This window comes from Bufo bufo, chromosome 2, assembly GCF_905171765.1.
Source record: "Bufo bufo chromosome 2, aBufBuf1.1, whole genome shotgun sequence".
In the NCBI taxonomy this organism is placed as follows: domain Eukaryota; kingdom Metazoa; phylum Chordata; class Amphibia; order Anura; family Bufonidae; genus Bufo; species Bufo bufo.
In genome coordinates this window covers 227,634,701-227,649,772 of record NC_053390.1, presented here as the reverse complement: position 1 = coordinate 227,649,772, position 15,072 = coordinate 227,634,701, and the positions used below count along the sequence as shown (strand labels likewise).

The 15,072-nt window shown below is 41.1% G+C and overlaps 1 protein-coding gene across 1 annotated transcript in view; it reads left to right on the top strand.

Moving 5' to 3' along the window:
* TMEM132D (transmembrane protein 132D) overlaps window positions 1-15,072 on the top strand; it is a gene marked incomplete at its 5' end in the record, with an annotated part of 1,395,909 nt that overhangs the window by 763,854 nt on the left and 616,983 nt on the right. The window contains one exon of the mRNA XM_040419668.1: window positions 1,418-1,601. Within this exon, the coding sequence (XP_040275602.1) occupies window positions 1,418-1,601 (184 nt within the window). The remainder of the gene's footprint in view (window positions 1-1,417; window positions 1,602-15,072) is intronic.

Sequence of the window (15,072 nt, the reverse complement as noted above, 5' to 3'; positions counted from 1 at the left end):
CAGTAAAACACCTACATACACTACATCTTGGTGCATGTCTATATTAGTACATTACATTTGGCCAAATTTATTTACGGTAAGAGCAGTGAGACTATGGAACTCTCTGCCTGAGGAGGTGGTGATGGTGAGTACAATAAAGGAATTCAAGAGGGGCCTGGATGTGTTTCTAGAGCGTAATAATATTACAGGCTATAGCTACTAGAGAGGGGTCGTTGATCCAGGGAGTTATTCTGATTGCCTGATTGGAGTCGGGAAGGAATTTTTTATTCCCCTAAAGTGGGGAAAATTGGCTTCTACATCACAGTTTTTTTTTGCCTTCCTCTGGATCAACTTGCAGGATAACAGGCCGAACTGGATGGACAAATGTCTTTTTTCGGCCTTATGTACTATGTTACTATGTTATTTCTAATATATATAGATGTCTTACCATTTCGATAAACAGTGTCAAGTAGACTGGAATGCTCAATGTCTTAAAACAGAGCATCAGTTTACTTTCTTGAAACAGTTTTTGTTCATTAATGTTTCAAACAAACTGTACAAAAAGAACAATTACCACTATAGGATACTTTTTGCCCCACTATATCATGAACTTGGATTAAGAACGTGACCAGGGGTGGACTGGGAAATTCAAGTGGCCCTGGAATAAATATAAAAAATTGCCCCGTTTTGTTGTCGGGTCCAAATTGACGGAAGGCAGAGCAAGCAATACCATATTGTGGCACATTATACCAGCCCAACAGAGCCAAAGACCACAGTCCATCATAAAATACTGCCAGAAGCACAAAATACATTCCTGAAAATTTCCCCTGGCTGGCCGTGAGGGGGGCCCAGGAGGCCCCCTGGGCATCGGTCCACTAGGAAATTTCCCTGTAAGGTCTATGGCCAATCCACCCCTGAACATGACATTGGTTTTCTCAGCTACGACATACCTGCCAGACAGATGTGAAATGTGGGAGTAATTCATGTGTTTACAGCATTTCATGACATTTCATCATAAATATCACAAAGGAAACTATTCAGCATGTAAGATGTGAAAGGGCTGTTTCACACGAGCGAGTCCATTGCGGGAATCACGCTACGCTTTGTGTTTGAACGTGATCCTCCGTTCTGGACTTGCAGGAGCGCACGGCATTCTCATGATTTATAATGCTATGTTCCTCTGCTTGAGCTCTTTCCAGCTTTATGTCATTATGATGCTTTAGAAATAAGGCCAAGCAGAGGCACACAGCATTATAAATCATGAGAATGCCGTGCGCTCCTGCAAGTCCAAAACAGAGGCTCACTTTCACACACAGAGTGTGATTCTCGCAATGGACTCACTTGTGTGAAACAGCCCAAAGAGTTTATATGTGTAGTTTATTATTAAATTCCCTTATTATCGTTCCGTAGAAGTAACACCAGTTTCTCTTTTGTTTAGTGTTGTAGAAAACTACTATGAAATTTTCCAGATAGACTTTAAAATTGGCAGTGCAACTGACCCATCAGGAGTACAGATAATCACCTGGCAAGTTGAATACGTTGGGCAAGCTGTATCAGATCTTGGTGTCTCCAAAATATATGTCAATGAAAGGGACATTGTGGCTTTAATACCGCTGGCAATGGTAAGCAAAATTTTCATTCAAATTTGACAAATTCTTTTTTACTTGTCATATAGGATTGTGGTTAATTATACATAAGTTGGAACATAACATAATGTGCAGTTTTATTTTTTCATCATTGGAATCTCAGCAGTCTGTGGAATGTATAATGAATTGGGTGGTAGCTGCTGATACTGTCCCAAGGATGTGAGACCGCACTTTGAGAAGTAATTGGTTAAACACTTAGATCAATAGGACAGAACAAGGGCACAAAGTGTTGTAAACGTCAGCACAAGTACCTTGAATTTAATTTTGTTGGCAATGGACTGCAAGAAGAATTAGTCTTTTAATGGCCTAATGTGTAATTTCCTACAAAAATTATAGATCAATTTAATGGGTTCATGTTTAGATAAGTGCACAACATACACTTGGGAAAGAACGCTGATAGTAATGAATGAGCAGGTGGGCAAGCATTTACAATCAATCAGCACCTACAAATAAGCGTGCCAAGAATGTGACAGGTTTATCTACATGGCCCTAAAGTAAATCATTAATCAGGAACATTTTTAATAATTCTCTTCAATTGTAATTTGATCTTCTTGTTTAGTTAATTGACTTTACTAAACATTACTAAAGTTATATATATATAATTTAAGCTAATTTCCCCGTCTATCTTATATTGGTTTATGTATTACTATGTTACATACAGTGATGTGAAAAAGTACTTGTAACTTTTATGTATAATGGAAACAAGATGCTATTCAGACTGTTTCGGCAATTGTGTTGAGTCTCAGCCATCCAACTGTAGTTTCCTATAGTCAAATTTTGCCATAAACCATATATTCAATAAGTGGCTGTTCAGACTGTGCCAGTGGTTGTGATGCATTTTCTGTGCCTAGAGCTTCTGGTGCTGGCACCTAAGTCCCTGACCTGAGTTGGTCAGCTGCCAATTATAGTGGGACTATCCCAAGAGTAAGCAGTCTGGTTGCTTTCCTGCAGCAAAGTCCAGAATTCCAAGGGAGTGCCAGAATAACGCCCTTAGGGTTTCAACCAAAGCCAAACTAGTTAGGGTGACCCTTTTACTACAAAATCCCCGTGAGATAAAGTTGTCACCATGATTTTGTAGTAAAAAGGTCACAGAGAGTCAAAGGGCATTATCAATCATGTTAATGCTCCGTGTCTCTGCTGTCTGGAGCAGGGCTTGGCTTTCTTTCACGCATCAGATTACCCGCATGGCATCCGCTCATGTGAAATAGCCCTTAGTTGGCATTGTGGGTCCACACTCACTGATCCTTGACATTTATACTATTTGGTTTGCTGTAATTCAGTGCTTCAAGGAGACTAGAGGCCCTTTTATGCAGCCCAACAATCAGGGCAATTATCAGGAAGGGGCATTTCCAGGAACACTCGTTCCCGATAATTGTCCTGTGTAAAGTTGCCGCTAATCACCCAGCAGAGCTAAACCATTGTTGATGCTGACTCCAAAATCATTATATTTATGTAGCAGATCATTATATGTTAACAGAAATCTGCCTCCAAGAAACAACTAATCTATATAGGGATGAGTGATTGCTGTAATGATTGCTCATCCCAATATAGCAGAGGTAATTGCTGCATGTAAATGTAGCTTTCACCTCTTGTGAGGAGCAGGCAATAATTAGGAATGAAAGCTAGAGATGTGCAAATCAATTCTAAATAAATCTAATTTGTCTTGAATTTCCCCAAACTTTGGGGTTCCAGTGCATCCAAAACTTTTGCAATTCAATTCAGACGAATTGTTCAAAATGGTGTCTGACAATTTACAGATCACAAGACAGCACAAGGCAGGGAAGATGAGCAAGGTGGACCATATGAACCTGTGCATGGCCTTTGCTGGTGGGGTTGACCATAATGCCTTGCAGTCAGCCTCATCCAATCAGGAGGGACAGTAATGAAATTTTGTAGGCACTATATAAGATCCGAACCTGGGAAGCCATCATTCCGAGCTTGTACATTAATGTGACAGGACATCTAGCAGAGCAAGAGCAAATAAATAGTACCTTTATACACACAATGCAGCTTGTTAGGGTCAGACAGGGACAGTTTTAGGGAAGATACAGCAGTGAATAAATAGATTTAAGTAATTGATAGAGAAGACGGTTTCGCTGGGGACAGGATAGGGTCAGACTCAGTGTCTGACCCAGTATGTGAGTGTAGCATAATAATGTAAGTCACTGGGCTGCAGACATTTAGTGAGACTCTGCTTGTGCTGCTCATCACTATTTAAAGCTACAGTACTTAATTTCTTGTTAATGTGTATCAACCAGTTACCTCCCCAATTTACATTAAAAAAAAATCACAATTGCAGAAATCTTCTGCAATGTGATTTCTGAAGCTGATAGTATACTGCCTGATGTACGTTACTGTGTCACAGTATCTATTTTTTAATCCATGCAAAGTTGTTAAAAAAAAACTCCATTGTCCACAGCATTGTGTTCCCGGCCTGACTTGTTGATCTGCATCACTAACTATTGTACTATAGTGAACTCTGTCCAACAGCACATTTACTTGTACTTGACATGTTACTCCACTGTTATATTGTAGTTGACATCTTCCCCCAAAAGGGATGATTTTTGGACTGATTTTACATTTTAAAAAATCTGACTGTACAGCATGTGTTGTTCCACTGGCTATCATGCAATTACCCATAAATGTTCCTGTCACATTATTAATGCTGTCTTGGTGTTAAAATGTTTTTAGAGGTCGGCTAAAGTCTGTTGAGACTGTGCTACACATTTACAGAGTAATTGGAGTACTTTTGATTCAAGTCAAATTTATTCATACCCGAATTAAATCTGCAAACTGATTAATTCATATCAGACCTGAAATGAATGTCAAGAAATTTGCTTATATCTATTCCTGATAATTGTCTCCTTGCTCAGTTCTAATGATATCTTACATCAATTAGTATTGTTATTATACAGACAGGCACTCTACACCTGGTATCACGCAGAATTAATAAGTTATAAATATGAACTACCTGTATTTTATTATAAGTGTAATACTGCCATTTCACTACCAAAAATGAAATTCCTAACATGTGTGATGCTAAGGGGAAGATATTCATGAAACTGCATTTTTCAGCTAATTTTACCTTTCTGATTTTTGTATTCAACCCTTAGCAACCATATTATTGTGTGCCTGTATTTCAGCTTCTTCCTAAAATGCCTTCTGCTGCACTTCCTGTGGTGATGTTTGCCCTTTCTTGAGGCTGTCCTGTATTTCCCTCACTTCCCATAGGCCCTTGCTCTCCTCACATGCACTAGAACACAAGCATGACCAATCAGAATGCAGACAACCTCCTCCACTACCCAAGAGCAGTGTGTATCCTTTCACATACAGCTAATCAGAGACATGCCCTTATTGAAATCAGTCTGCTATTGTGACCTGTGCTGCTTTCCCACTGATGCTTTTACTTCACTGAGCCTATCTACAGCATGATCCCTGTAATGTGAAGCCCAGGTCAGCAGGGCATTGGGAGGCAATAGACTCCAGTAAAAAAAAATGGACAGTTTTTTTTTATTTATCAAGACCCATCTGGATCTTGAAGATCCAGTGGGCCTGATCACTATACAGTGCATTGCAATAGTCATCTATTGTAATGCACTTCTACATTTACACTAAGGCTGATCAGACCCTTAGGGTCTAATCAGCCTTAGATACATGGCAGCCCGGACACCTTTTTAGATACATGGCAGCCCGGACACCTTTGTAAGGTGTCTGGTTGCCATGGCAACCATTGGAGCGCTGCCATTGCAGCAGCAGCGGCGTGATGCAAGAGAGAGGGAGCTCCCTCGCTCTCAACCCCATGGATGCCCCGGGCGGCTGCTGACCGCAGCATCTATGGGGTTAAATGGCATATCGGTGCCAGCACCGATTTCGCCCATTGTAGCAAAGTGTTAGCTGTAAATTACAGATAACACTCTCTGCTGATGGCAGCGGCTCCGCTCCTGAGCCGCTGCCATCAATGCCGGCACAGATGGTCAGGGGGGAACGGGGGAAATGGCGGCATCTTGGGGAACTGGGGTGCACTAAAAATCACTGTGGGCACAGAAATCATGAGGGGCACGGCGGCACACAGGGGGTCTTACCCTATTTCAGGCTGTGATCTCCAGAGTGGAGAAAACAGCCTGAAACCCGCATTTTTACAGTGTCACGCTCTGATTGGTTAGTCTGCTTAGACTAACCAATCGCAATGATCGTTGGCAAGGGACCACTCTGATTGGTCCCTTGCTTGCATTACTAGACTCTGCATGAAGGCTGGGAGGAGGAGCCAGTGTCCTAAATCACAGTGAATGCGCATCCAGGGCTGAGCTCCTCCTCCCAGAGCTGATCCGTCTCTTGTTTTGAAAAAAAAAGGAGACGGACTGCACACGGCAACGCACTGGGGAGAGGGCTGCACTAACGCTGGGTTCACACCAGAGCGTACTGAACGTACGCTCTGTATGCGCGATTGTACGGGCGTTTACAATCGCGCTACGGAGACAAGCGAACGCCCATTGTCGCGCGTTCCCGGAAGTCTATGTATGGGAATGCGCGACACTACGCCCCAAAGAAGCTCTTGAACTTCTTGGGGCATCGGGCGTTTTACAGCGCGATCGTACGCGCTGTAAAACGCCTAGGTGGGAACCATGCCGATAGGGAAGCATTGGTTTCTCCTTGTTGAGCGTTTTACAGCACGTAGGAACGCGCTGTAAAACGCTCAGGTCTGAACCGGCTGTTAGGTAAAGTGGCAAACATTCGTGGTAGTTTTTTTCTTGTAAAACAGAAAATGATTACGTTTTAAAACACAAATGCACATATACTGTAGGGTACACTATACCATTACAGCATAAAAATGAAACGGCAGTTACACTTTAAGGATAAAAAGGGGAGTGAGGATTATCCTTAAGGAATTTCTGTATCATATTTTATCTTACATTGCACTTATAATAAAATAGTTAATATTTATAACTTATTAATTCTGCGTGAAACCAGGTGCAGAATGCCTGTTTGTATAATAACAATACTTTTTCTACATACTGATTGGGTGACTCAGAAAGACATTGAGCACCTTATACATGATAGCAGCAGGAGGGGGGTCCACCTCACTTTTATTTAGATTCTAATTATATCTTACATGAATTAGTGGTGTGAGAAGTATAAAACACCAAGGGGCACATTTATTAAGACTGCCATTTTAGACCCCAGTCTTAGTAAGGCCCTGCACTCTCGGTGGACCACCGAAGTCATGTAGAGGCGCCAACCTCTACATAACTTCAGCAGGTCCACCACCGCTTCTAAATGTAAGACAACTTCCTAGCTGTGTTACATTTAGACCATTTTCTATGCCTAAAACAGTCCTTCCGGCTTGTCCCATTCCACACCACGCCCACTTTTTTAGACCTGGCGTGAGGCGTGAAAAGTTGCAGATTGCAGCATTAAGGACCTTTGTGCCATAATCTACATCAGAAATATGCCTAATATAAGCCTATTTCTGTTTAATAAATGACTCCCCAAATCTTTTTAACATTATATAATAATTTTTTTAGCCTATAAGGAACTAGAATTTCCTGTTTATTTTTTTTTTCAATTATGTGAGTGTCTTTTGTTTTTAAAATGACCCATAAATCCTAAGTAACAAAGGTTTAACCTGTTCCAACTTTTCTGTTATTTTTTGTAACATCAGATTTTCCAGCAGTTGGAGCTTGCTGTTTGACTTGTCATTTCTATTGACACTCCACAGGGAATAGAAAGCAAACTAAAGTACATGTCATTCTCAGTAATGCACTTGACATTATAGTCATATGGGAAATTTGTATAGTCTAGCTGAGCATGTCTATATAGAGAAATGGAAAATTGGTCTGCCTAAGGAGTTTGGATATTGTCATATTTATACATTGTACATTCTTCAAATCTATGGGGGCTTAAAAGGCCTGGCCACTTGATGGCTACTGCTGTTCAATGTGTTTGTAAGGTGATTATATGGCACTTACTGATATAGTCTTGGTTGAAATTCTGCACCATTTTCTCAAATCCATAAGGTATGCGCCCTTGTTTTCTGCTGTCCACACTGATATCCTGTCCATAAAATGGCTGCTGATGGAGGGTCATGTGACTAAGCAAATCACCTACATTCAAATACACTGCACCTGTCATCTGCACTTGCACTTTTGAGAGTTTAGCGCAGGTGCAGTGTGTTAGAATGGAGGAGGGTGAGTGATTTGCCTGGTCACATGACCTTCCATTAGCAGCCATCTTATGGACAGGCCCTCTATGCGGACAGAACGGAAGATTTGTGAAATAAGCGGACATGGCTTATGAAATATAGAGAATGGTACAGGATATTAAAAAAAAAGGCTATATGAGTAAGTGCCATAGTCATCTTACAAACACATTGGTAAACATTACCTAGAAAGTGGCCAAACCCTTTAAGTGTAGTGGGATCTTATTTGGATAAATAACACTTGAATACAGTTATTGATGATCAGCTCTTTGGGTGTTAGAATAAAAAAAAAAATAGTTATCTATTTTATTCCTAATGCTGGACACAGGGTATGAAAATCAGCTCTTAGCAAGCTCTACCTTTAATGTCACCAGATGTAAGCTACGGTAGCTATCCTATATGTCAATGTTCGACCTTTTAAACAGGCCTTGAAACATGACTTGGATCATAATTAAAGGTGGCCATACACAGATGTATGTTGGCCAAACCAGATGATTTCTGCAGGACTGACTGATCTTCTAATGTGTGTGGGGCTTCCAGACTCTGCCCCAAAAGCAAAGATCAGAAGTGACAAGGGTCAGCCATATTGCCTAGTAACTGGTGCATTGCTAGACACTTTTCTCTATATTTAAACCCACATTGGTTGACTTACTTAGTTTGGTGCAATTTTGACACACATTACTGCGTGGTAAACCACATCTAAAACACATTAAGCCACCGAAATTCTCCTCCAGCTACAGCCCCTTGTCAAACGAGGTTCAAAAAGCATTCAAGCCGTGCAATAAAAGAGGTGCCCTGCATACTGTATGTTCCAGAATTGTGGCTCAATTTGAAAATGTTGGTTCATGTGGGGGTATCTTAAGAAATGGGCATATAACGTCTAAAATACATAATAAAGGAGGTGAAACACATGCATGACATTTTTTGACGCAAATTCTATCACATTTAGTTTGGTAAATGCACCCAAGTCTCCATTTTTAGTGACAGAACTACTAGGCTATAGGCAGCTCTTTTTAACTAATGTCGGAGGAGCTGGCACTACTGTTGGAGGAGCATAAAGTGTCTATATTACAAATAGGTATTGCAACATTATGTTTGAAAGATAAAAAATGTGACATCAATGCTATCACTACAACAATACTACTCATCAACGCTCAATTATAGAGAAGACCAAAGGGGTGAATGCTCTGCAGCCTCCATTATCGATTGCTCTTCCACTTCTCTTAGTATTTGACAATGGGGGTTAAATAAAAGCTTTTCACCTCAGTTCTTTTCCATATAAAGAGACAGATGGACAACACAGTGTTTTGCCATATATGATCTGGAGGCACAACTTGTGGCATAATAGAGCCTTTAAAACCATTTTTGTAATCCACTTACAGTATATCACCGCTTTGCCAGGCTTCATTTCTCAAATGTGCCCATTGCTTTTAACAATGTAAACTGCAGGACGTACCACATTAATCTTACCCTACTAATGCAACTTGATAACCCTGTTAATATGTCATTATCCTACAGTATGTGGCCCTTTTTAATTCTATTTACTTTTTGCATATATGTTGCACAAAATTTATTTCAGATTGTCAGGAATTGAACCCGGTATCCCCCGCTGTAGCCTTGCTCAAGGTACATCCTGTTTTTCATTGTTCTCTCTTGAAACCATTTATTGAAAATACTTTTCCAGGCCGTAATTTTCTCCCTCCAACACCAGTAAAGCCTTATTTACATGTCAGTGATTGTGAGCCAAAACCAGGATTGGAGCCTCCATAGACATAAGGTGTAAGGGAAAGATCTGCTCCTGTTCTGTGTTTAGAGACGCATCTGGTTTTGACTCACAATCACTGATGGAAATCACTGACCGAACACTGATGTGTGAATGATGCATAACGGTGAAGAGTGAAGAGGAATTTATAGTTGAAAAGATCTTGGACTCCAGAATCCATCAGAATAGGCTGTAGTACTTAATCAAGTGGAAGGGCTATGGCTCAGAAGACAATTCTTGGGAACCAGAAGAAAATTTTCATGCTCCTAGACTCACCAAAGAATGTAATTAGCTATATCCTGACAAACCAGTCTCTAGGATGCCCAGAGGTCATATTGTCAGGAATCGAACCTGGAATACTCCAAGGAGTATGTAGAAAAAAATGACAAGTACCTCTATCAGTATCTGCTCTTCAGCTACATGCACACGACCGTATGTATAATGCGGATCCCCAAAAAATACGAATGACGTCCATGTGAGATCTGTGTTGCATTCTTTTTTTGGGCGGATCCATTGTAACAATGTCTAGCCTTGCCTGCAAAATGGACAAGAATAGGACATGCTCTATATTTTTTTGCGGGGCTACGGAATGGACATACGTATGCGGACAGCATATTTTGAGGACCCATTGAAATGAATGGGTCCACATCTTATAGGGAAAAAAACGGAATGGACAAGGAAACAAAATACGTTTGTGTGCATGAGGCCTTATTCTGTGTTTATGAGTACTGTACAGTATCACTTCTCTTGTCATGTATGCCATGTGTAATTCTCAGAATATTCTCTTAGGGCTCATGCACATGACCATAGCCTATTTTGCTGTCTCTGACTCTACCCCTGAGTGTTAGTGACCCCAAACCTATTCCTGGTTGTCTGTATGGTAGCATTCCTGGATTCAGCTTCTATTTTTGGACCAAGGATTGTACAGTAGCTTTGCGATGGAGATTTCTCCAAATCTGACCATAGATTTTACCCTTACATCTAAAATCTAAGGCCACATCTGCAACAATGTAAATCTGAAGTTTCTTTTTTGAGGAGGCACCATTTTACCTTTTTTCCTCAGGCAGCAGAAAGGTTATTTGCACCCCTGGATTTGGTATAGCTCAGGTATAGGACACTCTGTCATAGCTTTCACCCCCTTTCATGAATGGCCCAAAAAAAAAATCTAATCATTCAGAGTGAAGGAGAGGAAACTTCACAGCTTTTAGTCAAAGTGCCTTTTTTTAACAAACTTCATTGGATTGAACATTTAATCTTATTTGACTTCCAAGTTTTTGATAATCACAATCTGAAATGAATATATAGTACCTGGATGCATAGTTGCACCTATATGTGTGCCATTTGTTAAAGAACATTAGAATACATATATCATTCTATTCAATTAAAGAACTCACTGAATTCACTGTAGCTTTATGATTCACGCTGCCAAGGTCTGTGAACAGAAATATCTCAGCCTTCTCGAACATCTTTTTAATGTGGTTTAAAAAGTTAGGCTATATTCAGCAGCAGCAAACCAAAATGTAACCCTTTTACTAGATATGTGACATGGAGAAGGATTCAAAAACAATATACTGTATTTATCCCCCCATAAGACGCATTTTTCCCCGAATGCTGCTATTTTTACTCTGCTAACACTGATACATCGCCGGCTGTGATGCTGCACAGCGCGGCCTGCGATGTATCAGTGGGGAGGGAGGAGGGGCTGGAGGCCGGCAACTGGTGTTGGAATCGCGGCGGGTTAACAAAGCTCCCATGCCTTCTCTTTACATATGAATACTGCTGTGAGTGGGGCCCGGTGTACTAGAGTACAATGACTGCACCGGGCCCCGCTGCGATTCCAACACCAGTTGCCGGCCTCAACCCCCTGTATTGAGGGTCACTATTTACACAGGGACACTGTTATGGAGGGGATCTGTGGATAACACATATATAGCATAATATGCTATATATGTGTCATCCACAGATTCCTACATAGCAGTGTCATCCACAGATCCCCCATAACAGTGTCATCCACAGATCCCCCATAACAGTGTCATCCACAGATCCCCATAGCAGTGTCATCCACAGATCCCCCATAACAGTGTGTCATCCACAGATCCCCCATAACAGTGCATCATCCACAGATCACCCATAACAGTGTGTCATCCACAGATCCCCTCCATAACAGTGTGTCATCCACAGATCCCCTCCATAACAGTGACATTCACAGATCCCCCATAATAGTGTCATCCACAGACCACCATTAGTTCAAAACCCACCAAAAGCACACCTTTTCACCTTTTGGTTCAAAATATTTTTATTATTTTCCTCCTACAAAAGCCTAGGTGCGTCTTATGGGCGGGTGCGTCTTATAGGGCGAAAAATACGGTAGTAATGCCTTGTATAAAGGACAGATCTCTTTTTTGTAATTCACTCCTGGGCTTGGTTTCCAAAATTGCATCAAGAAACCTGAATGTGTAGTTGTGCCCTAAATGCTTAAAATACAAAAACAAATCAAACTGTTAGTAAGATAATGAATAAACAAATATCCCCGGAGTATAATTTTAAGCATACTTTAACTTCACTACAATTAGTTACTATTTATGTCTACATGTAGCTTACTTTAATATATTTTTAACATTGGAGATGTAGATGTTTTAGTTTATTTATTTATTCTAAAATCACAAATTATAGACTACATTCACCATTGTAAATAGGCTCTGAGTCATGTCTAATTACTGAAAATTTCAGGCCATAACTCAATTATACATAAAATAAATTATATATATATATATATATATATATATATACATACAGTATCTCACAAAAGTGAGTACTATATCTTTTCATGGGATAACACTAATGATATGACACTTTGATACAATGTAAAGTAGTCAGTCCACAGCTTGTATAACAGTGTAGATTTGGTGTGCCCACAAAATAACTCAACACACAGCCATTGATATCTAAACTGCTGGCAACAAGTACACCCCTAAGTGAAAGTGGCCAAATTGTGCCCAAAAGTGTCAGTATTTTGTGTGGCTACCATTATTTTCCAGCACTGCCTTAACTCTCTTGGGCATGGAGTTCACTAGAGCTTCACAGTTTGCCACTGGAATCATCTTTCACTCCTTCATGACAACATCAAGGAGCTGGTGAATGTTAGAGACCTTGCGCTCCTCCACCTTCCATTTGAAGATGCCCCACAGATGCTCAATAGGGTTTAGGTCTGGAGACATGCTTGGCCAGTCCAGCACCTTTACCCTTAGTTTCTTTGGCAAAGCAGTAGTCATCTTGGAGGTTTGTTTGAGGTCATTACCATGTTGGAATACTGACCTGCAGCCCAGTTTCTGAAGGGAGATCATGCTCTGCTTGATTATGTCACAGTACATGTTGGCATTCATGGTTCCCTCAGTGAACTGTAGCTCCTCACAGCCGGCAGCACACATGCAGCCCCAAACCATGACACTCCCACCATGTTTGACGGTAAGCAAGACATACTTATGTTTGTACTCCTCACCTGGATGCTGCTGCACACGTGTGACACCATCTGAACCAAATAAGTTTACCTTGGTCTCATCAGACCACAGGAGATGGTTGCAGTAATCTATGTACTTAGTCCTGCTTGTATTCAACAAACTGTATGCAGGCTTTCTTGTGCATCATCTCTAGAAGAGGCTTCCTTCTGGGACCATGCAGACTAATTTCATGCAGTGTGCGGTGTATTTTCACAGACTGAACACAGCAAGAACTCAGGCCGGATCAGGTCAGACATGACAGAGATCAGACATACAGACTGGCAAGGACTGAACAGGCAAACAGAACAAGAGAAGCAGATAATGATACTGTTGCTTAGCCAAGGGGCGGGAAAGACAGACAGAACATATAGATGGGCTCATTAGCCCCAAATCACATGTAGGTCCACTCAAATAGAATTAACCCCCAAAAAAACTTAGCAAGAGGTTAAAAAAAAAACTGTCAAGGTACATAGATACACAAAGTAAGCAATAGACAATAACCCCTTCAATACTGAACAGGTAAAAGGCACAATGCTACAACTCATGGGAACAGTGACACCAGCAAATTGCCATGCCGAGAAATGGCTCTGAATCATGCCTCATGCACACGGCCGTTGTGCTGCAGGTCCATGCACGGGCAACATCCGTTAGGCGGCCATGACAGATCAAGACCCATTAAACTTGAATAAGTCCGTGATCCGTCCGCACAGCCAAAAAATAGAACATGTTCTATTTTTTTTGCGGTGCGGAGGCACGGACAGAAACACCACGGAAGCACTCCTTAGTGCTTCCGTGAGTTTCCATGCCTCCGTTCCGCACCGCAGCTCCAGATTGCGGACCCATTCAAGTTGTTTGAGGGCTGCAATATGGCCAAGGCCAGTCAACGGACTTGTGCATGAGGCCTCACTCCAACAAATTGCCGGCTTGTGTGCATAGAACAGTTGCAAAAGTGCACTGAGAAATGACCCAAGTACGGTAACTTGCACGTTTGCACATGGAACAGTGGCACTAATGAACATCCTTGTAACAGCCTTGGATAAATTTGCATGACTAGCAATAGTTTTATTGATCATTTACTCACCTATACTATTGATATTATAAGGTCTACTGTGTAAGTCAATACATAGATTGGGGAATCTGCATTGCTTCCCTTATGAACTGTAAACCTGGTTGTGTCCTGATATTTTGTAACTATACTGTAGGTGTATCAAAGTATTCACAACAAACAATGAAGGTAGGATGTTCACCACTTCTCCTTCACCTGCACGATATGCTCTCACGATGGCTCAGAGTTTCCAACAAGCAGAGACCATTGTTCGGAAACCCAATTTAAAAAAAACAAATCCGTAGCCTTGTAAAATCACATATCCTTTATTTCATCTTCAAAATAAAATACACTGTACAGTAGTGGCTCTTGCTTTTGAATAGCATGTACATTTATTGAGTAATATATCATGAACAAGGGCTTGGTGGAGAGTCAGAAATGTGTAAGTTATATCGATATATCAGTACTGTACCACACTATTGTGCATTTTATTTTAAAGATTAAGGAAAATTAAAGATTTGTGATTTTACAAAGCTCCTGGTTTAACTATTTGAAATTGTTACAAAGTATTTATTCATGTTGCAAACATAAATAAGGGAATCAAGTTACTTTTCACAGTGCGATTCACTGTGTTGTTATGTAGGCTGGCTGCCTGGACTCTTGCATACTGGCTGCGGTATGTTCCCGAATATGCTGATTGCTTGGGTGGTGCATGCTGGCTGCGGCTTTTTATAGTGTGTGAACTGTGTCCTGTGAATTGTGTGCTCTCTGTGTCTTGTAGGGTTAATTCTTCCCTAAACCTGTGTTTGATTACCAGGTGGTCAGGTGCTCTCATCACCCTGCTATTTAGACCTGTGTGCTGTATGCCTGGGAGTTCCGTTTTAGCCCAGTGGTCCATGCCGATGCTGCTCCCCCTACCCACGAGCATGGCTCCCTTTTTCCCTCCT